General features: G+C 41.0%; 2 protein-coding genes across 6 annotated transcripts; one reads left to right on the forward strand and one right to left on the reverse strand.

The window, feature by feature from the left end:
- Window positions 1-302: 302 nt before the first annotated feature.
- On the reverse strand, window positions 303-22,447 carry TEKT1 (tektin 1). 5 transcript variants are annotated; one of them, XR_006180615.1, is made up of 13 exons: window positions 21,078-21,714; window positions 20,846-20,922; window positions 19,365-19,607; window positions 18,893-19,058; window positions 18,515-18,643; window positions 17,958-18,101; window positions 16,645-16,867; window positions 15,832-16,028; window positions 15,431-15,565; window positions 6,217-6,526; window positions 4,624-4,959; window positions 3,638-3,801; window positions 303-1,280 (listed from the first exon to the last, which is right to left on the reverse strand). XR_006180615.1 is itself a non-coding variant. In XM_042879984.1 (12 exons), the coding sequence occupies exons 3-12, from the start codon at window positions 19,552-19,554 to the stop codon at window positions 1,248-1,250; spliced, it is 1,863 nt and encodes a 620-aa protein (XP_042735918.1). In that variant the 5' UTR covers window positions 19,555-19,607; window positions 20,846-20,922; window positions 21,078-22,447; the 3' UTR covers window positions 303-1,247. The 5 variants fall into 5 exon arrangements, 4 of the variants coding, with proteins under 4 accessions (XP_042735918.1, XP_042735922.1, XP_042735920.1 ...); XM_042879984.1 differs by lacking the exon at window positions 3,638-3,801 and having other exon boundaries at window positions 21,078-22,447; XM_042879986.1 differs by lacking the exons at window positions 303-1,280; window positions 3,638-3,801 and adding an exon at window positions 4,031-4,123.
- FBXO39 (F-box protein 39) lies at window positions 1,482-14,676 on the forward strand. Its single transcript, XM_042879990.1, has 5 exons — window positions 1,482-1,598; window positions 1,671-1,802; window positions 11,382-12,607; window positions 13,449-13,625; window positions 14,393-14,676. Exons 3-5 carry the CDS (start codon window positions 11,594-11,596, stop codon window positions 14,519-14,521), a joined length of 1,320 nt encoding a protein of 439 aa, XP_042735924.1. The 5' UTR covers window positions 1,482-1,598; window positions 1,671-1,802; window positions 11,382-11,593; the 3' UTR covers window positions 14,522-14,676.
- Window positions 22,448-22,544: the final 97 nt, after the last annotated feature.

The following is a 22,544-nucleotide window of genomic DNA, read 5'->3' on the forward strand; positions in this document are numbered from 1 at the left end:
ATGTGTCAAATGCCTAGTATACTTCATTGAGCAGAATGCCTGCATTGTATCAGCAAATAACAGTAGTTATAATAAGAACATTGCTCCAAAATGAATGCCTCTCAGTTTATGATGTTGGCCTGCAACATCAGAAACATATGTTGGTAGCATGGCAATACAGGTTGAATCTTCTTAGTGATTTAAAACAATTATTCTGTTACATTTTCTTGTCATGCAACAGAGAGTGGCAGTCTGACAAAATAGGATCTGTATGAAGCAAAGGTGAGGAACTGAATTCCTTGGTGTGGGGGGAAAAAAATGGCACCTACTGACATTCATCAGCACTTGCTGAATATTTATGGAAATAAATATAAGGCATTACTTTCAGAGCAACTTATGTATATTAACTGATAAGCAATTTCTGCATATAACTAAATGACAAATGGTGTTCTACAAAAGCAATGTTTAACTCTGCTGCCATTATGGTATTTAAAATAGGAGCAAAAAATTAAGTTGCTATGATTTAGGGTAGAACTACTTGGGCTCACTTACTTAACAGCAATCCTTGGGCTGTGAGTTGGAGTCCTAACATGGCTCCACTGTTGTGACTTTGAAATGAGTACAGAAACCTGCTGACTTGGAATGGCAGTTGTGGTCAAAACTCAAATAGCAATCATTGTTTCTTTAAGCATTATAGTTAACATTTTAAACTTTAAAACATTTTTTAACATGTAAAGTTAGCTTTTGATTTGTTAGTATTAAAAAAATAAGATAAATTGTTAAGCTTTGAAAATAACAGATCAGTGCTTTCATAATACATAGGAGGATCTGAATATTACTCTTTCCTATGATCATCATTTGTAGATCTCTGCCCTTGCTTTGACCATTCCTACTTAGTGCTTTATGAAAGTTGTGAAAGCCCCATAGAAGATAGTCCATTGTCTCAGCAGAAGATAGGTAGTACACTGTGGTTCAGATTTATTTCTCTAGTTGACTTGAACAGCAAAAGCAAGGGAAGAGTAATTTTAGGCTGCTCTGCCAAAAATATTATAAAATGTAATTGTTTTTTAAAGCACACAGTTCTATGCAGAGTATAAGGTATAGTCTCATATCTCAAATGAAGTTTTCCTTTATATATATTCATAAACTAACGGTATTTATAGCCATCTCTGTCCAGGCACCAGTTGCTGAACGGAGTTTCTTTCCTTGCCTTCTGACAGCCTGAGGTAGTTCCCAAGATTGATGCACAGGCTGCAAACTTCATGCCATTAGAATAGCAGTAGTTTGATATTGCATGGTGCCTGCAGAAGAACAAGACTGCTATTAGCAGCATAAAGTCATCAAGGTTATATAATTGGTTATTCACATGCATTGCTGGAAAAATCGGTTAATGGGACCTGTGTATTTCACTTAAAACTTGTAAAAAGAAACAAGAAAGCTTTTCTTAAACCTTCATTGAGCATAAACAGCAGTATACTGATTAAGTATGGCAACATTTTAACTACCAACAGGAGCGTTTTTTGCAATATAAACTAATTATTTAAAACAGATACATTTGAATGCATGGAGATAGCAACCGTTGACAGTTCGAGATCAAATCTTGATTCATCATGGTAAAGGTAAGCAGGAGCTACGATGCTAAAATTCTTGCAAATTATATACCAGAACAGAAAGCAAAATTTATTCTACAGGTATTCCAAATGCAGAACCTACAAACCAGCCAGTGACAGCGCACTGTATGCATCTATCTATGCAGGAGAACTGTAACGAATTGCTCAGTGAAAGCAGCACACATCACTGTTTAAAGCTTCAATCCAGCACAGGTAGGGGAGAGTTTTTTTTTTTTTTTTTAAAACTGTTACAGAAATGATGTTCCTACAACTTGTTACAAGAATATTAACTGTTATACACAGTATAGTTTCCCCTTTAAATAAAAGGAATACTTCAAATGCTAATAGATGATGGTATTAATCATATAATGGCTTGGGCTGAAAGAGACCTCAAAGACAATGCAGTTCCAACTCCCACACCATGGCAGGGTTGCCAGCTACAAAATCAGGCACTAGATTAGGTTGCCCAGAGTTCCATCCAACCTGGCCTTTTATACCTTGTGGAATATCCACACCTTTTCTGGGCAGCCTGTTCCAATGTCTCATCACCTTCTGTGTGAAAACTTCCCCCAAATATCTAAACCTCTCCTCTTTTAGTTTAAAATTGTTCCCCCCTTGTCCTGTCGCTATCAGACCATGTTAGAAGTCTTTCTCCCTCCTGATTATAACCTCCTTTTAGTATTGGACATTGTGTTAATATCACAGTGCAGATCACAGAGAAGGTAGATGAGGCCTTTGTGACATTCTCATAGCAAACCTAGTAATGGTTCAATAAGTTGACACTAAAAGTGATGTTCAGAAACATAGAACAAAGAACTACTGCTCCCCATTCACTGAAGTACAATTATTGTGTTTAAAAATGCTAACGATGCATGCATCAACTACAGTTTTTGTCATTGTATTAACTGCCAAGACAATGCTAGAGATAAAAAGACTAAAATAAAAAAGAATAAAAGACTAAAATTTGCTGGAGGGGAGCTCTGCGGAAAGGGACCTGGGTGTCCTGGTGGATGACAGGTTGGCCATGAGCCAGCAGTGTGCCCTTGTGGCCAAAAAGGCCAATGGCTTACTGGGGTGCATTAAAAAGAGCGTGGCCAGCAGGTCAAAGGAGGTGATCCTCCCCCTCTACTCTGCCCTGGTAAGACCTCATCTGGAGTACTGCGTCCAGTTCTGGGCTCCCCAGTACAAAAAAGACAGGGATCTCTTGGAAAGAGTCCAGCGGAGGGCCACGAAGATGGTGAAGGGCCTGGAGCATCTCCCCTATGAGGAAAGGCTGAGTGAACTGGGTCTGTTCAGCCTTGAGAAAAGGAGACTGAGAGGGGACCTGATCCAGGTCTATAAATATCTAAGGTGTGGGGGGCAGAATGGCGAGGCCGGACTCTTTTCAGTGGTGAGTGGAGACAGGACAAGGGGAAATGGCCAGAAACTGGAGCATAGGAAGTTCCGCACAAACATGCGCAAGAACTTCTTTACAGTGAGGGTGACAGAGCACTGGAACAGGCTGCCCAGGGAGGTGGTGGAGTCTCCTTCTCTGGAGATGTTCAAGACCTGCCTGGATGCCTACCTGTGCTACCTGGTGTAGGGAACCTGCTTTGGCAGGGGGGTTGGACTCGATGATCTCTGGAGGTCCCTTCCAACCCCTACAATTCTGTGATTCTGTGATTCTGTAAAATTAGACTGTTTGGGGCAATAGTTTTTTCTGCTGTGCTTCATAATTTTAGTAATCAGTAAGAACTAAGGTCAAGTGACAAAGACAATAGTACCAGTCATTTTCTCATATGGGATGAGAAAAATTGTTTGCATAGAAGCCTAACTTATGGCTCATTGCAAAGTCACAAAATATAACTAATCCACAATATAAAGCTTAAGCTTCATAACTGTGCAACAGTGTGCTATAGAAGCCACACTGAATATGAGGGAAGAACCTTTTGGTTCCACACACTGAAGTTTTAAATAAGTTAGAATTAATGTATCTTCCGCTCTCCAAACAGCAGATTTTCTCATAGATACATGCAGGTCTAGTCAAGGTAATTGAACAACTACTTCACCTGTTTGACATTATCTTCAGTTACAAATGAGAGAGTTGAGATGAAGGATACTTAACAGTATTTACATCTCCCCTTATACAGTATCATTATCAGGGGCCCAGAAGAGATGCTTCAGTTGGTGAATCCCTGAAGAGACCAGTTCCAACTCACCGTCAAACTTCTCTCTGGAGGCAGAATTGTCATTACTAAAGATTAAAATGAACAGACTGAACAGGTGACAATACCCAAGCCTATTCAGTGCATAAGGAATTGGTTGGATGGTCACAGTGAGTTGTGGTCATTGGCTCTAAATCCAGGTGGATGTCAGTGACAAGCGGCAACCCCAAGGATTCCATTTTAGTATCAGTGGTCTTCAACAGTTTTATCAGTTTTTATCAGGCTAAAACACCTCACCAATGAAGAAAAGCGAAGGATCTGGCTTGTTCAGTCTGGAGATGTGAAGGCTCTGAGGACACCTCATTTCAGTACTGGAGTATTTCAGGGAAGCTTAAAGACAGGAGGGAGGCAGGCTTTTTACATGGGCAGACAGTGATAAAAGAAGGGGGAATGGTTTTAATCTAAGTGTTCCCTCTCTTAGTAGGAAATTTTTTACTCAAAAGGTGATGAGGCACTGGAACAGGTTGTCCGGAGTAGTTGTGGATACCCCACCCCCTACAGGGGCTCAAGGCCAGGTTATATGGGACACTGGGCAGTCTGATTAAGCATGTGGCAACCCTGCCCACAGTGCAGGGCAGGGGGTTGGAATTAAATGATCTTTAAGATCACCTGTGCCATTCTATGATTTCTTCTGTGATTTTGAATCAGATGCTGTTTGTTACGGTCTGACTGTGGGACATGTAAATAATAATTTAAATCTTCTAGTAGTATGTTGTCTCAGTGGAATAGGTTAACAACTTTCATCTTGCCTTTAATCTTAAGAAATACTTTAGTCATAGCAACAATAACTAAAAAAAGAACAATAAGGTTTACAAAAGAATGCAGCTTACATTCTTCTGCTGGCAGGAGTAGGTGATGAACAGAGGCTCTTCAGTGCTGTTGATGCTCTCCTTGATCTCGAGTGGGACAGCATCTTCACCACGCCAAGATGGGAAACCCGTCAATTTTGTATGTTCTGACAACCTTGTTGGCCAAAGCAAGCATCTTCTGCTGGACCTTGATGTGCATGTAGAACTAGCTGCTGAAGTAACACTGTTTATACTAAGGCAAGGTGTTTGTACTGTTCTTCTTTTCTTGGAAAAACTGGTTGCGGAGCTGCTGCTGGTGTCTTCAGCTGGAAAGGTCATAGTTGAATGTATTGGCCTTTGGCAAGTCTTCCGTATTTTCTGAAATATGCATTAGACAGACATATTAAGCTAAATGAGTCCATCAGTCTATTGTTTGGAACCAGAAAGATGAGGAAGCCTCTCTGAACCGAATCCCTAGCTCTCTTTCTCATATTAGGTTTAGTCTAGCATGAATGCTTTTTTTGTGTACCCATTTGGGTTGAATGATTTGCTCCCCGAATCCTTGAAACTTGCCAAGGATTTCTGTATGCTTTAGAAGAAAAGCACCTGCTGATTTTGTGCAAGAAAGAGCCAGGCTCCTTAATATATGCTGATTAACTTAAAGTCTGCCGCCAACGGTTAGAACAATACAAACTTCAAACTTTGCTAACATACTACCGACTGAATTTTATGAGTCCAAATTGTGTTGACAATTTGGAAGAACATCCTAATAAACAGTGCAGGTACAAGAATGATTAAATATATATAATATATAAAGCTACACCTTTCTCAGAAACAATTATTTGCAAGCAGTGGCAGTCTATCCACATTCTTCCTTGTGTGGGCTGCTCTGTCCTATGTTATGAAATGCAGTAAGGGAAAAGGTTTTGCTTGAACTACTTCCCATATTCCTACTTCTCACTTTCTTTCTTGTTCTGTCATAGCCATAATTTATCCAGATAATAAAAAGGCAAGAGTTACCTAGCAGGGATAATAAAAATCAACTAGTTCATATACTTATAAACTATCCTGAGCTGAGAGGGACCCCTGAGAGGGACCCATAAGGATAGTCAGGTCAAACCCTTGTCTACAAACAGGGCCACCCAAAACTGAAATCCTGTGTCTGAGAGCACTGTGCAAATGCTTCTTGAGCTCCAGCAGTAAGGGGCTGAGACCACTCCCTGGGGATCCTCTTCCATTCCCATCACCCTCTGGTGCAGAATCTTTCCCCAGTCCCCACTTGACCATCCCCAATGCAGCTCCATGATGTTCCCTCAGGTCCTGTCATCAGAGATCATCAGAGAGCAGAACTCAGCAGAGACCCTCTGCTCTTTGGTGAGGGAACTGTAGGCTGCCATGAGGCCTCCCCTCCTCTATGCTGAACAAACTTAAGTGACCTCATATGTCTTCCTTTCTAGACCCTTCACCATCCTTATAGCCTTCCTTTGGACACCCTCCAATAGCTTTTATGTTCTAGAGCCAACCACGTTGTGCAGTGCAGAGGATAAATCTAAGGAGGACATGAAAGCCCAACAATCTTACTACTGAAATTGAAGCAAAAAGACATTACCTACATGTTGCTGCAAAGACAAGTACCTGTGACACTGTTCCAAAAGCATTTCTTGCTGTTTTTGTAATACTTTGGAGCACTTGGCTTTTCTTTCTTGCTTCCATGTTTTCCCAAAGTGGTGTCTCATGGAAATTCAGCTCTACTTGCTTTAACAGTATTCGCTTTCTTAGAGACATGCCGATAGTATTAAGAGAACTGAAAGAAGTTTTTCTCCTGTATTTGTCTGGTACAGGGCTCTCATTCTCAAAGTCAGCTAAAAGCAGGTGTCTCTGCCAGTCCATTGTTGCCCTGACATTTTGAAGCATAGATGCCATCTTGTTCCTGTTCTTCATCAACCTTATTTTTAAAATAATGAGAATAAGAAAAATTAGAGCAAGGTGCACCAGTGTGGAAAAGGAGAAATGAAACTGTTCTATAATATGTTTAGCTACATTTACCTAAAACAACAAAAGTAGAGCCAAGCAAGCATTTTAATTCTGAGCTTGAAGAGAAGAAAACATGAATTTTTACAGCTATTTATATATATCTGTGAGCAAGTCTTATTTGTTTGGTTTTCAGGACATCAGTCCTGGTAAACTGTGAAACTCAATCTTGTAAAGTAGAATAGACCTTAACTGCAAGTTAAACCACGGTCTAACATAAAATTTGTGGCTTCATTAAATCACCTTTCTACACCCAGGCAAGTTTGCTCCTGCCTGAAAGCTGACACTTTAGTCACTGTTATAACTGTACATAGACAAGTCCAAAAGTGGACATGCCTGCTAGTGACAAAAGAAAAGCGAGAAGGGCTAAAATGCCCATTGCTTATAACAGTCTATAAAAATGTTAAGTATGTATTCTGAATTCTTAATTTTCACTAGCTCATTTGCAAAATATACTGCTATTACTTCTGAAAAGCAACTGAAATGCAAATGTATTTTAGCAACCTGAATTAAGAGTGAATTTTACCAATAATTAATTATGAATTAGACATGCAGTAGATAAAAAAAAAAAAACAAAAAACAAACAAAAAAAAAAAAAACACCACAGGAGACTTCTGCCATCGTTACATATTACAAAACCCTCCATATATCCCTTATTAAATTTCATTTCTTAAATAGACCCCACCTCTCAGAAGTGTTCTAATTTATCTCAAAATGCAAGAAATCTTTTAATGAAATCTTCTTAATCAAAAAACGTTCAGGGTATTAATGCCCTTGCATTATATATATATAATATATATAATGCATTTTTGCACGTAGCAGCAAGGAAAGGCTTGTAATTGAGAAGTTAACCAACTACCCGAAACATATCAATACGGCAAGGAGAGCACCGAGACATCACAGAATTGTAGGGGTTGGAAGGGACCTCCAGAGATCATCGAGTCCAACGCCCTGATCCCGCTTCTTTGTGATAAGATGATGTCTACTGTTGGTTAATCGATGCTGTCAAGCACTGTTTATCCCCGCTGGTCGCTCTCAGCCGTGGCCGCACCCGCAGAGCCACTCCCGCCCCGCGAGCTTCCGCACCGCACGGCTGAAACCGCAACAAGAAGGGTAGTAAAGGCGATAGATACTAAGACTGGAGGAGACAAAGTCTCCTCTTACGGCAGGAAGCACGGGCCGCAACCGGACAGCTCTGCCCATCGCTTGCGTTGGGTTTGTACTTACGCAGGCAGGAGACCGAGAGGGGACAGACTGCTGCCGGCCGGCAACCGTCTCGGCCGCCGCGTTCAAATCCAGCCCCGCCTGCTCTCTGATTGGCGGCGGCGCTTCCCGCTCTCCCCATTGGCTGCCGCCTCTCGCTCGCGCAGCGGCCGTTAGACTGTGAGGTGACCGCGCCCGGTGGGGTCGGGGAGGTGGTGCTGCGCGGCCGTGTCGCCTGCTGCGACGAGCGCGGAGCGGAGAATGATGTGAAAAGGGCATAAGCGATGATACGTCCCAGCAAGCAACGGGAGCATCTCTGCAACGAAGCTGCAGGTGCTGTGCAGTGGTCGGTGGCCACATAACAATTCTTGTTTCTGATAACCCATTAGGTGCCAGAGGCCTAGGAAAGCTTTTTAATTACTGCTTTCTGCTGATAAATGATGATTCCAGACTTCAGATGACACCACCCACTGTCTTCTGCAGCTGGAGGAGATAGAGATGTAGATAGATGGCACAATGCTGGACCAGAAACCATTTGGACTGTCCTTCAGCAAATCAGGCAGATAAAAAAACCAAAGTGCTGAGAAAGTGGTCTGCATTCCTTACAATCCTACCCTAAAGGAAAACAAGACAGCTTGGATATTAAGAGAAATGTCTTCTCAGAAAGAGTGGCCAGGTGTTGAAACAGCCTTCCTGGGAAGTGGTGGAGTCATCGTCTTTGGAGGCATTCCAGAACTGTGGAGATGTGGCACCAAGAGATGGGGTTAGTGGGAAGGGGGGGGGGTTGTGCTTTATGATATTTGAGGTCTTTTTTCATCTTAACAAAGATATGATTGTGTGTAGAGCGTTTATAAAGAGTGTTAGTAAAAACACTTTTGCCTGAAAAATTGCTCTTGGTGAGTACTTTACCTGAAGCCTGAAGAAGTGCTCTTGGCAGCTTCTGTTCCCTCTTTCCACCCCAGAATGTTTTTCTCCCTTCAAGCTCAGCAGCTGACTGCTACACACACACACAGTTTACCCTTATCCTAGAGCTGTCTGCCAATTGACAGTGCTTTGTGAGTCCCACCATTGATTTGTAATCATACTTTCCATGACTTCTAAAGCACTACATTTTTTTTTGTTGTTGGGTTTTTTTGCTTTTGTTGTTGTTGTTGTTTTGTAAGTTCTACACAATGGCATTTATACCCTTTTGCATTCATGTGCTACCATAGGAGCAAATGCATCTCAGTAAATAATTCCTTATTAATAGAAATGTATTTCTATATATTACAGTCATATATGCTTTTTTTTTCCCCTGCCAATTCACTTTAAGGATTCCAGATAGGAAGAGGCACAACAAATCTTAACTATGTGCCACTGTACATCCCCTTGCCCCCAACCTGCATTCGTGTAGGAAAGGTTTCAAGGTAATTAAAAAAATGCTAAAAACAAAACTCTTTGTGGGGTGAGGGGTGTTGTGAGTCCTAAATAACAATGGAAGCGAGGTAGTAATTACAGCCCCATGACTTATTTAAGGATAATTGCTGACAGCTAGAATTTTTGTACCGAGAGGGAAACTAGGAATAGACATGGTGCTAACAAAACAGAGGGTGCATAACTAATGCAGAAATAACGTATGACAGAACAGTCCCAATCCAAAAGGGAAGCAGCAAGGCAAAGTTCATTTGGGCAGCCAGCCTGACCTTATAGGCCTGTTAATGAAATGCAGCTATTACAGGAACAAAGGTAAAAAGCTGCATACCTTTGGAGGGCCTCAGGTAGGCAGGGATCTCCAGAAAGATACCCTCACTTCCACTGCCAACCCTTAAATGAAGTCTGAGAAGGGGTGGAATGCTGGCTCCAGCCCTTCTAGTCACTCAGGTACATTGCATGCAGCTGAGCTTCCCTGGGCTGGCCTTGCCTTCACACCAGCTGCTCCATTGCTGCTTCAGTGTTCTACAAACTTGACTTAGCATTTCCACTACAACAAGGAAATCTCTCATACGAAGGAGGAAAAAGACTGTTTAAAGACTGGCATCACCTAATTTTTAGTTGTTTTGTCTTTTGGTCATGCTAGCAATTAAGCCTTGATTTTGGAGTAGATCATATAGATCAGTATCCCCAGCTGTTGTGGTTTTTTTTTTTTTTTTTTTTTTTAAATTCTCAAGAGCTAAGCAGTGGTTTGCCAAGTGGACATGGTAATATGCGCGCTGTAGAGATAGGAAGTACCTGCATTTTGCGTTTTTGCCTCACTGCAGAAGTACTAACAAAATACAAGTTTTCCCCATGTATGGCTGTTGGCAGAGACAACTGATACCCTGATCTGTATAAAAGATCTTATGAAAGCAAGCATCTAGCAGATACATGGAAGGTAATTTGCATTTCACAGCTGAAGTTTGCAAATCATAAGTGAAGAAATAGGAATGCACTGTTTCCCTATTTGGATGTTTACTGGTCAGTTGCTTGATCCAATTTATCCAGGTGGTGAAAAGTGCTAATAACAAACATATAGCTTCCACCTATATCTGTAGATTACGGCTTGTATTTTTCTGTTCCTGAGATGACCAAGCAAATCTTTCTTTTCCAGTGCCTTCACCTCAGCCCAAATAACTTGGTTCAAGTCAGTTTTGTTTGCCCTAGCATAAATTCAGTTGTGACATCACAAAGAATACCTCTTTGTTTCATAGCAATGACTGAACTTGGGAGAGGAAGGGGCAGGAGGAGGTAGAGAAAGTAAATCATGAACACAGGTGGGAAACTATCAAATCTAGAAAGGTGCTCAGGCAGCTGAATACTAAGAGCCTAGCCTTGAGAGTTGAACTGGTAATTTCTTGCAATGTGGTTACTTTCTTCTGTGTTTTACTGTTACACCCGATCTCCTGTTCACTCTCCTTCCTATCCACTGGAGGAAAATGGCTGAACATCTTGCAAAGCGACAGAACAGCTTATAGTGCTCATTACTCTCAACAGGGATTGTACCTCCATCTACAGCAGGGTACTACCTCAGGTTTTCTTGACAAGTACTCTGAAGATCTAAGAATGGTCATTTGCATTGCTTTTGCACAGATCACTGTTCATCTCTGTACAGCCCAGAATGCTAGGTATCAGGCCTGTATAATCAATGAATATACAGATGTTATAATTATGAAATATATCGGAGACTTTGACTAAGCAGGTTATTACACCAAAAGAGAACAGATAGAGTGCTTACCTGTGTCCCAGGCTGTAAAATTCCAAAGGAGGGATTTCCAGAAAGAGATCCTTCCCCACTGGTAGTCAGCTCTTAAATAGGTCTAGGGGAAGTGCAGCCAGGCTCCACCCCCTTCCAGCAGCACAGGTGAATTGCCTTCACCTGTGCTCCCAGGGCTGACTCATTGCTTGCCTCAGGTGATCAATCAGAGGTTCAGGCCGTGATTCAGCAGTTCCCATACAAGGCCCCAGGCCATTATCAATTGCAGCAACTGCTCTATTATCATACTGTTTCCTTGTTTAGCCAGACTAAAAGCCAAAATGTTCATTGATGTCCTGTGCTCTTATCTTACTGTGGTTGTTTTTTATTCATTGTTGGTTTTTCTCTTTTGATTTAGGTTAGACCATAGTTTAGACATAAGAACTTGGATCCTGACAACTTGAGTACAGAGGCAGAAAAAGGACTATCGCTATTGGATGTAAAAAAGGCAACTTTTAGCTATTTGCTTTAAAGGCATATCCTGTGGGGATTACAAGCCATTTAGCTAGCAAACTGATTCGTCTAGGTTTTGTTCTGCACTCAGAAGAGTTGTCAAGAAGTGTTTACCCAATGGAGGATGACAGTGACCTTAAGCAGAGCTCCTGGGCTAATTTACCTGATGTCTGTCTGAGGCATGTCTTCTATTGGTTAGATGACAAGGACAGATCTCAAGCTGCATTGGTCTGTAAAAAATGGAATCAAGCCATGTACTCAGGATCCCTCTGGAGAACCAGAACCATCACATTCAATGGCCAACCATCAAGGGCACATGCATTTGAATATGAAACTGCACTATGGTACGTCAAGAAATTTGGCAAATATTTGGAACACCTCGAAATCAAGCTATTGCAACCTTACAGTACTGTCTTTACCCGAAAATTTCAAGTGTCTATGAGAAGCCTTTTCTCACAGTTGGGTAAATGTAACTGTCGCCTGCTATCCTTGAGCATCAAGCACCTGGAATTAGATCGCTTGGTCTGGAAAAACATAGTCAGGGCTCAGTTTATCAAGAACTTAGGTACCTTTCTGAAAAGAATGAGCAAACAGCTTAATTATCTCAACTTAAAAGGAGCAAGAGTAACCTTGGAAGAAGGCTGTGAGCTTCTGAATTCTCTGAGCTACCTGACTAATAAAAGCTTTATATCTGAAATAAACATTGAAGATTTCTTCAGTCTCCATCTTCCTGTCTACAGCAGCACCTTGTTCCACCATACTGTGTCCAAGTTCCACAGCCTGGTTATCCTGACTTTCAATTATAACTGTGTTTCTGATGAACTGCTGGACAATCTCTGTAAGAACAGTGCTCATTCCCTGTGCACCTTGAATATCAAATGTCATATCCATGACCCCCATGGGCAAGTGGTCCAGGGAATGTCATGGGCCAACTTGGCCAAAAGAGCCTCAAAATTGAATGTGAACTTCTATTTTGAAAGAGTCATGAAACATGACCATCTAGCCAGGATCCTGCTAGTGGAGATACCAGTTAGGAGCATCAGTTTACGGAGCTGCTATTTCAGAAACCCAGACTGGATGATGAGACCTACTCTCACCAACATCCTCCCAGCCTACTGGCATGCGCTGCAGGTAAGGCAAGCAGTCACGACAACTCGCTGCACAAAGCTAAGCAAAGTAATTGTATAGGCATTCTACATAACCCTAGGAGTTAGCCATTCCAGTGTACCAGCTATACAGTCCCTTTCAAGTGATTGTTCTTGTTACAATGTCCGTTATACTGTTCTTCACAAATGTCACTTATGTCAGGTTGCCAAGCATGTTTTAGCATGATGAAAGTGTTTAGCACAAGATGCTAAAACACTCAAAAAATACTGGTGGTTGTAAAGCCAGCTGTGAGCAAAAGGAACCTTCAGGCAGGAAAGCGTTATTTTTGTAGGAAAGCTTTTCAGTCAAAGCATTTTGGTATCACCAAGGATGTATCATGAAAGGCATTCAACACCTGACCCATATAAATGAGCATCAAGTCTGTGTATGCCTGAGAGAAGCACGTGGCCTTATAACTGATGGTTACTGACAGATTTCTTTAAGGCCTAATGCATTGCAGAGTTTGCAATAGACACCACAGATCGGTAAAGCTTTCTAGAAATTGTTTTTAGATGTACTTTTAATCTTGAATTACTTCTGGTATGCAAAATAGTACCATGGCATGAGTTGTGGGTATAGCACCCACTGGAAGTTGTCTATCTCTTAGGATGGTATATAACGTACATGGGAAGCTCATCGTTACGGGAGAATGGAAATTACCACTGCATATATTTTTGTCGTAACAAAAAAAAGGTTCTCTGCTAATGTCAAAGTAGACAGCTGATCTGCTGTCAATCACTTCTGTTGGTAAAATTGGGAAACACTTTGAAGTTTAGCTAGTGCAAGCCTTGTTTCATAGAACTGACTGCGTTCTTTCTTTTTGAAGAAATTAACCCTTGAAGTAAACAATGACAATGAGCTGCTGGATGATGAGCTGCTACAGCTTATCTTATCATGCAGGAGATTGTTTTTTCTGAAAGTCTGGGCATTTCTTAGTGTTACTTTTGTGGAGAGGTTGCTACAGAATCGTGCAGAAAGGAAATGCTTTTTGACTACAATAAAGGTAAGACTCGATGCTTCAAAACTCCCATTATCTACCTTCCTCTCTTCCATATCCAGAGAAATGCTGAGGTCCCTATAATCCCACCGTAAGGTTAGAGAAGGAAATGTTAGCATAACTACCTTCCCTATATAATGTTTTAGCATTTTAAGAATCCTGAGAACCACTTAGAAATGGGTCTTTCCAACCTACTAATCCATAAGAAGGAATATTACAGAATACTATGTAAATTTAATAACCAGCACCAACCATTCCACAAATCTCTGCTAGTCCATGGGTTCCCTATGTCACCTCCTATATTGAGCTAGGGATTGTCTGTTCCACTCAGTCCTGGTACTCATATCTATGCTTAAATTGAAGCATGACAGTTGAATCTCATTAAACAAAAGATACAAACACATCTCACCAAAAAGGGATGTTGTATTGTATGTGGCCACTCCACAAATGCAGCTGGTGTAAACCATACTGTCATACTATTTTGCTTGCTGAACTGTAAATGTATTAGATCCAGAGCCATGCATATTCCAAGAATGTGTCAATCTTGAGGGTAAAAGGAACTTTCCTCTTCCCAAAAATTCTTTGGCAGAAGATGAGTAGTAATTTTCACTCAGTTCAGAGTGAAAACTGTAAGTAAATTTTAGGATTGTATTCTAAGAATTTGGCTTCTCCATATTCTTCAGTAGCAACAAAGGCTTTCTTTTGCCACAAGCTTTAATGGGCTGAGACTGCTGCACATATCTGAGAGACATGACCACCATTCATGCTCACAGGTCAGGATTTACACATCCCGACAGGAGACCAGTGAAGAGAAGCAGCTGTTGCACAATATTTACAAGAAGTTTAAAAATCTGATTGACTCAGAGCTTAACTATTTTGTCATCATCTATCCACTGGAGTAAAGCCACAAGGAGTTACATCTGCAAATGATGAACAAATCCTTTGGAGGGCATTAATAGGAGAACTGAATCTTGTCAGCATCCCTCTGAAAGGGAGATACCATCGTATGCAAAGGACAATTTTACTATGCCCTGGATTAAAGTGTTGGACTTGGCAACCAGCCTCTTATGTCTCCAGTATCACTTATTCTTGCCATTTTTTTGTTTTCCCTCACCAGAACCAGAAGCAGCAGTGAGCTTTTTCCTCAGCCTTCGTTGGCACCTCTAGTAAAAATAAGACCCTCTTCTTCATTCAGCACTTCCCCTTGTAGAGTTTCAAACAGCTTACCAGTGAGGCCCATCTGTTTGTTCCCATTTTACAAATAGGAAAACTGAGACATGGAGTAAGGAAACGATTAGCCCAAAATCAGCCTTGGCTTCATCTTGATTCAGATGCAGTCAGGTACTCCATTCCACCGCATCATCATTCCCTAGTTCCTGTTGAGTTTAATAACACACTCTCTGCCCAGTTCTTAACAGCAGATGTTAAGAAGAAAAAAAACATACTGCAGCTAATCTTGGCAGTCAACACTCCCACTTGACCAGCTTACCAGTGTCTTGTGAGAGAACTGCTCTAGCTTCCACAACTTCTACACCTCTCAATGGCAAAAAATATCATTGCTTGTACCTGAGATAACATGGAAAGCACATTCCCACATTCCCTCTTATTCTGGAACTTTACTGCCCAGTGGGAGATTTCATCAGACATTCAAGAGCACAGTCCTGGCTGTAAGTACTGTCTGTTTTAATTGCCTCACACATCTAGAATGAGGACAGCATTAATTCAAATCAATAAATTTAGAGTTTGTCAATAAAAATCTCAGCATGAACTGTCCAGTAATATGGCTTTAAAAGTTGTTAATGCAAACAGACTCTCTCATTGGCTTGCAGAGCACTTCATCAATGTATAATGTATCTGCCTTGATCTGGATCTCCTCCTCCAGGGAAAGCTGCCGACGTCTCAGACCTTTCAGCTCTGTTTCAGCCAGTGCCAGTGTGTCCTTTAACCTAACAGGGAAAATACAGCCAGAAGTTAGTTAAGAATACATAGATATTTTGTCATACACAAAAGTAATTCGAAGTGAAAAAACAAGGACGGGGATTCACAATCAGACAATATCCATGCAGTATGCTTTAAAGTGTGCTACCCTTAAGGAAAAAGCATGTCTCAAAATTTCATGGAGAACAGCTGGGACCCAATGTTACTTGGACTATTTATTTAACCAAATAATCTGTACCACAGATTTCCCCACTCTTTAGTCATTCCCACTTGCCTTTGAATGTTGTTTGTAATCTCTTGAACTTCACCGGTCAACCTATATTGCACTGTGTCATAACATAATTCCACTCCAGGGCGATGATTTCTTGCCTCCAAGCGGGTTTGAGCCACTTTAACAGGTCCTTCTTTATCAGCAATTGCTTTCTTTAAGGCTACAATGTTCATCTCCTGCGAGGCAGCCTCCTTCATCACCTTAACAAATCCAACAGAAGAAAGCACAGCACACTTTCTCCTGCAATCAGCAAAATCCTCAACATCTTGTTTAATAGCTATAGTAACAGTAATTACAGTAACACTCATTATGTTAAGGTGTTATTTTATCAACAGATTTTCACAAAGGTTGTCCAGGATTATGACTGGAGAGGCGCCAACATCACTTTAAGTTCAGTGGTTAACTTTTAGAACTCAAGCACAGTTTTCATACATCGAACTTCAATCACACTGGCCCTGATTTTATAAGCCATTAAGCTCTTACAGCACAATCGCAAAAAACCCTTAGCAGCCCCACGTATCTAAAAATCACAAGGGAAATCCTGGCTTCAGAGAAATCTACTAGAATACTTCAATCAATTGACTGATTTGAGGAATACACCTTTATAGCAGTGCACATTTGGATAAGTAAATGAAATCTAAGATGACTGTTAAAGGAAACTGAGGCAAGCTTGTGTTGCAGCTGTTGCCAGTATTGCAAAGGTAAAATTCTTAACCACAGTAGCTCAAGACACCTCAATACACTGGACTGAGCCAACTGGTTGATAACCAAAGCTTGCTGTTTACATCTTTTCACTGATGATCTCCTACAACTTACCACTGCAAGGAGTGTCTCCAGCTTGTGCTTGGCATCTCTGACTTCCTCCACTCTATTTCTAAATGCGATATTCACCATCTCATATTGCTTGCACATGTCATTCACTGCCTGGGAGAGGATGCTGTCAATCAGCACCCTTAGCGCCACTGAATTGTTTCTCTGCTTGTCAGCCTTTTCAACATTTATGTTTGAGAAATATAACCAGTCTTCAGGGCTAACAAAACTGAAAGAGATTCAAAATAAAAGGTCATCAGCTGGCAGCATCCACTATTTCATAAATCTATAATTACTCCACAAACCAAGCACGAGTGTAAAAGGAAAAAAAAAAATCATTTTGCTACAATCTCAAAACAACTTTGTTATTATTTTCCTTTCCTGATAAGAGACTGAGTTGTAGCAGGAAAAGGGAGAAAAGATATGGACAGATAGGAAGGAAAGATATGGACAAATAGGCAGACACATATAATAACCAGTATTTCTTGGAACATCTTTCATCAATGAAGGTGTTACAAGTAATACAATTCAGCTAGTATTATTAACACCAACTTACTATGCACACGTTAATTGTGCACACAGGACACCCCTACATGCTTACATAGTCACTTCCAGCAATAGTTGGGAAGCCCATCCTCAGAAGGGGAGAGTAGTATCTGTGCACTAGTAGCTGGTAGGCAGGTCTCTGGGAAGTCCCTCAGAGATTTCTTTGTTTCATTTCAATAATCATTCGTACATAGCAGCAAGCGCTGTTCTGGGTATGGTCTGAGTTAAACAACCTGTTGATGGACACTAACATGGGCTAGTGGTAAGAGCTGGCAGTCCCTTGTATTCCAAGCAAGTCAGCTCGTTACTTAGCCTGTTTCTTCTTGCCAGTCTGTTCTTTTGTGGTAGGTATTTCTTCATCGAAACCACTAATTCACACAAAATCTGCACACTGGACAGATGAATTAACCTCACATACCTCATCTGCCTCAGTCCAGCATTTGACCTGCTTGGACACCCTGGGAGAGGAGAGGAAGTTAGAGGAATCTATTCTGGGTTTAACCCATGTGAGAAATTTACTATAGCTATCTGTGAGACTCAAAAACTTCCAGTGAACAGCAATTCACTGGAAACATGATTATCGTGGCTCATTTCAACAATGTATTACACAGATACTAAAGTGATGGACAGAAGTATAAAAAAAATTACACAAGTACAACAGAACAATGATGAATTGTCTTACACACAGCTACTTTAATTTTGCTGCTGCTGCAGTAGTTCATCCTATAATTGATATAATTAACGTATATCCATCAAGTTAAACAACCACTTACTTTCCTTCTATTTCCACTGTTTTATCAGTGTATCTGACATCAGGAGTGTTGTTTGTCAAGCTAGCACAGTAATTGTCAATCATCAAAGCTGTGAACTTGTCTTTCACATCCATTTCCAGGTTGTATTTTGTGGAACGGTTTAGTCTAGAGGAAGAAATGATCGCACTCTAAGCCAAAGTCTAAGCACTTATAGATCTCCCTAATATGCATGTGAGAAATGGTACACCAGGCAACGCAAATGCTGCTCAAAATTCCTCATTCACAAACTGTTATTTGCAACGTCCCAAGACCTAGAGTATAAATCAGTGGTATAATTTCAATTGGAATTAAAGCCACAGGATTGGCTGAGAAGGTTGTAGATCATGTGGCAGTACTTTCAGTTCTAACAGAACTTCTTACAATTAATTATCAAATGTTATGGATTAGAACAGGACTTCTATAACTGTGTAGCACTGAAGGTAATCTTGGCCCCGCATTCAGCCTGACATAACTTTTCAAGATTATGACAGCCCTGCTTTTCAGCTAACCCATATTTGTTATGCTCTTTGTCTCTGCACCTGATTTGCTCATTCGTTTGTTCTAATGTACGTTCAAGCAAAGCAATAACCCCCTGCAGAACTCCAGCTTCCTTGACCAGTTCCTGTTCCACTTCATCATGCACCAAGTCAGTCCCAGCTCGTCTCTGCCTAAATAAAAAGAGAAAAGCATCAGTCACATTACTAAAACGCCTATAGCTAACAGACAGTGGTGAAGCCCAGCATTCTATATCCAAAGCTTCTCCTTGCCTTTATGGGCTTGGCCCTCTAATGTTATAACACAAACCAGACAGTGATTCTGCTGCACAAGCAGGCCCTTAGTTTGCCACTGTTGTATTTGTTAAAGGTCTGTTACATAGATTTTCTTCTCTGCGTGAATGTTTTTCCTCTTAATCTCACCTGTTCAGGAGACACTTCTGGGAAATTACAAGTGGCTCTTTGCAGCTCTCCAAGGCTTTCTCCAGCCTGATCTTGAAAGTAAACAGTACCTCTGTCTCATTAACAAGTTGTTCAAGTTTGTTATCTAATTCTTGCTTCCAGAACTTTATTTCTTCCAGTCTCTGTTCTGCAGAATGAAAATTTCAAACAACTGTTAATAAAAGCCAGAGCATTGTTGGTCATATCTTAGATACGGCTAGAAATAGAATGACTTCATTATTGCGTGAATTTCATGCTGGACCTGATGTATGGAGACATAATTTCAAACAAAATAAAGAATCCACTTGAAAATATTTTTGGATGATATCTTGACTTCTCCACGAGATCAGATAACATGCCCTTGACATATATTCTTACTCACAATCATGTAATTTTCTAAGTCCCTCTTAAACACCTAGCTCAAATGACACTTGAAAAGTATACATGGGATTACCTATTTTCTTGTTGACACTGCTTTGGGTTTTCTGAGTTGTCTTTTCTATTTCATCCACCAGTCTTCGACTCTCAGCTACTAAGCGCTCTGAACTGGATTTCTGAGACTCTGTACTGGCACACTGCATCTTGTTTGCAACGTGCCATTCTGAAGAATGCAACTTGGGTGGAGCTTGTAGCATTCTGGCCATTGGTTTTTGAAAGGTTCTGCATGTAACACAGGTGAATTTTTGGAATGTGGAGCCTGAAAACAGGAAGAGGATTATATTTGGCTGCAGAAGCAAAAATATATAAGGATGGGTCCAGGAAGGTAAAAAAAATTCTTGTCCCTTTAACCTTCAAAAAAGCATGAAGAAATGAGAATTTGGAAATGGAAGTTAGAAGAAGAGAAAAACAATCATAGCAAATTGGAGAAAAAAAAAACAAAAAAAACAACAAAAAAAAGTTAACAAATGTAAGAGTTAAAGAGTGTCCTGCAAGTTGTGGTAGACTGTAAAGAAAAACACCAGCAGCAGCAGCACAGTCACTGGAAAAATATGAGACAACAAGACCTGGAAAACTGAAGGAGAAAGTACACCAGATAAAAGTAAATTGAGAAGTCTAGGGAGGGCTAAACAAGAACAAAGAACAAAGGGACACTTCTAAGGCAGTTAAAACCAGTGTCCCCAAAACACAGTCATAGCATTTTGGTTCAATATCAGTTTTTCTTTTAGAGCACTGTGTTTCTCCAGTGTTTCTGAAATAACTTCTCTCCCCAGATAAACACAGCAGTTCCTCTGCAACACACAGGTTGTCCCTGCTCTAGTACAGGCATCCTTAAAACATCTCTTTCTCCCCTTAACTGATACTGCTTCACACTGCTTATTCCCAAGGTCAGAGCCCAGCTAAAAGCCCCATCTTCTGCTTCCCTTCACTGTGGGATTTACTCCCAACTGTTGTGCAGTCTCTATCTCCAGAGCAGCACCACAGTGCATTTTTAAATGTGAGACAAATATTCCAGGAGGGGGCTCTGAACGACACGGGAGGTCAACAAAGTGGTTGCTATGCAACATGGCTTCTAGCAAACCAACCAGCTTTTGCTATATCAGGTGGAAGTACAGGAGTACTTCCTTTCACTCACTGACAGATAAGGTCTGTCTAGAAATAAAAACTTATTGTATGTTAATTGAAATGGTTTCCACAGTAATTTTTAATGGATATATTGCAGAAATGCATTTTAAAAATCTGAAATCAAATAAAAGGTGTGCTGTGCACCTATCTGAAGTTTCAGTTTTACAGTATTTTTTAAGCAGTATTCTTTATCTACTCCATTTTCATGGGAACTGTGTTCTTGACCTACCTGGGACAAAAGACTAGGAGCCTGAGAGAAGAAATGGAGGAGACAGAAAAACACTACATTAGATGCTAAAGTCTAAATTAACACTCCATGTACAACTTGTCCCTTAATACAAATTCTAAAACAGAAGAAAATTTTATTTTTACCTCAGGTGGTTTTCAGGGCTTAAGTCATAGTAGATTTCCTGAGCGTGCTGTTCATCAAACGATCGGTAAAATCAACTCTGCGATAATTTATAAAGAAATTAGAGTGGTTTGTTAATTCCGGAATAGCCCCATCACTCCTCAAAGGAGAACACAAAGCTCGCCCCTGCCCGCCGCACCTGCCCGCTCCGCACAAACCAACCTCTCCCGCTGGTAGCGCAACGCCTCCACTCACCGAAACATCCGCCAGCCAATCACAGGCGCCACTTGACTTGCCGTGGCCAATCGGTTTGTCTCCACAGCCTGGCCCGTCCCCCAACGCGCTTCTTACCAACGGTCGCGGTTTCAGGCTTGTATGCGTGCGCTGCTGCGGCCGCAGTTAGGGTTGTGGTGGCCTCTGGCGGTCCGCGCGGCTCTGTGGCGCACCGGCCGCGCTCGTTCCCCGGTACTTGCCAATCTCTCGCAGCGGGAAGGGCGTGGAACGGGCGCGAGGTCACGGGATTTCCCGGAAACCGTGCACCCCGGCTCCGCGGCACCAGACCAGGCCAGGACACTGTCTCTATGTAACGTGTTCGTGGACATAAGAAGGCACTTTCTTTGATGGAATTACAGGATGCAGCCTGATTTTTGTCCTTTTTAAGCTTTTTTTGAATCATGAACAAATTTGAAATGACATAATCTTCTATAGGTTTACGTAGAATATAATGGGGCCTGACAGTTCCTGTTCATAAGGTTCAAACCAGGCCATTGGATTGTTCTGTGATAACTTCTTTAACAGTGTGTATTGAGACAAAATCAGCAGTTGGAATGGCAGCTTAAGTATACTTTTAAAAACCAGCTAAGCCTTTAGCTTGAGTGTTCGATTTCCCTCCATAAAAGCATTATTAATGTTTCATCATTGGCAAACACTGCGGTAACACTAACAAACCAGAGGTGAGGAATAGCTCTAAAAGTGAATGTTGTTTTGTTGTGGGTTTTTTTTTTTTTTTTTTTTTTTTTTTCCCTAAAAAGCTTAAGTTCATGGAATATTCTTTCCTAGGGCCCTGTCCCAATCTCTTGCCTACTTCCATCCATGCTTGATCAGGTGATGATCCCAGCAGTGTATTTGGTACTGCTACTACAGTCAGCACTCATGACAGTGCTCCATTGGAGAGCATCAAAGCCAGAATGCAGATAAAGTAGAACTGGAATTTTACCTGTATTTCCTCCCTCAGTCCAGAACGTGTAGGCTAATCAGAACTTTCTTGCTGCTTTGCTCAATAAAACAAGAATCTTCCATGTTCATAGAATATTTCCTCCACTTCTATCATTATTTGTCTTATGAGTACTGATTTAATGGCATTCACCATTTATGTCTACAAGTCCTTGTTAGAAGCCAGGATTTTTGGAAGCAGAGATGCTGTAGACTCTCAACAAATCGGAAACCTCTGCCAGTGACAGGTTTGGGATAGATCCCTTGGACTTGCTTGGGCTACCATTTTAATCTTACTGTAATAATATCTATTTGTAGCAGATGCAGTGCCTTCAGGATGGGTCAATAGATTTGGTTACTTGAAAGTCACCTATGGAGATACTTTTTCAAAAGTGAAAATCAAATAGACAGTGGCAGTGAACTATGGCCTAAGAAAATGCTTGCACTGCTTAGATTTCAGTGGGCATCTTTAACAGCTATCCTTTTCTCTTTGTTGTTAATTTCATATAT

This window comes from Lagopus leucura, unplaced genomic scaffold (assembly GCF_019238085.1).
Source record: "Lagopus leucura isolate 7727_CA_CO unplaced genomic scaffold, USGS_WTPT01 Super-Scaffold_100024, whole genome shotgun sequence".
NCBI classification, from domain to species: domain Eukaryota; kingdom Metazoa; phylum Chordata; class Aves; order Galliformes; family Phasianidae; genus Lagopus; species Lagopus leucura.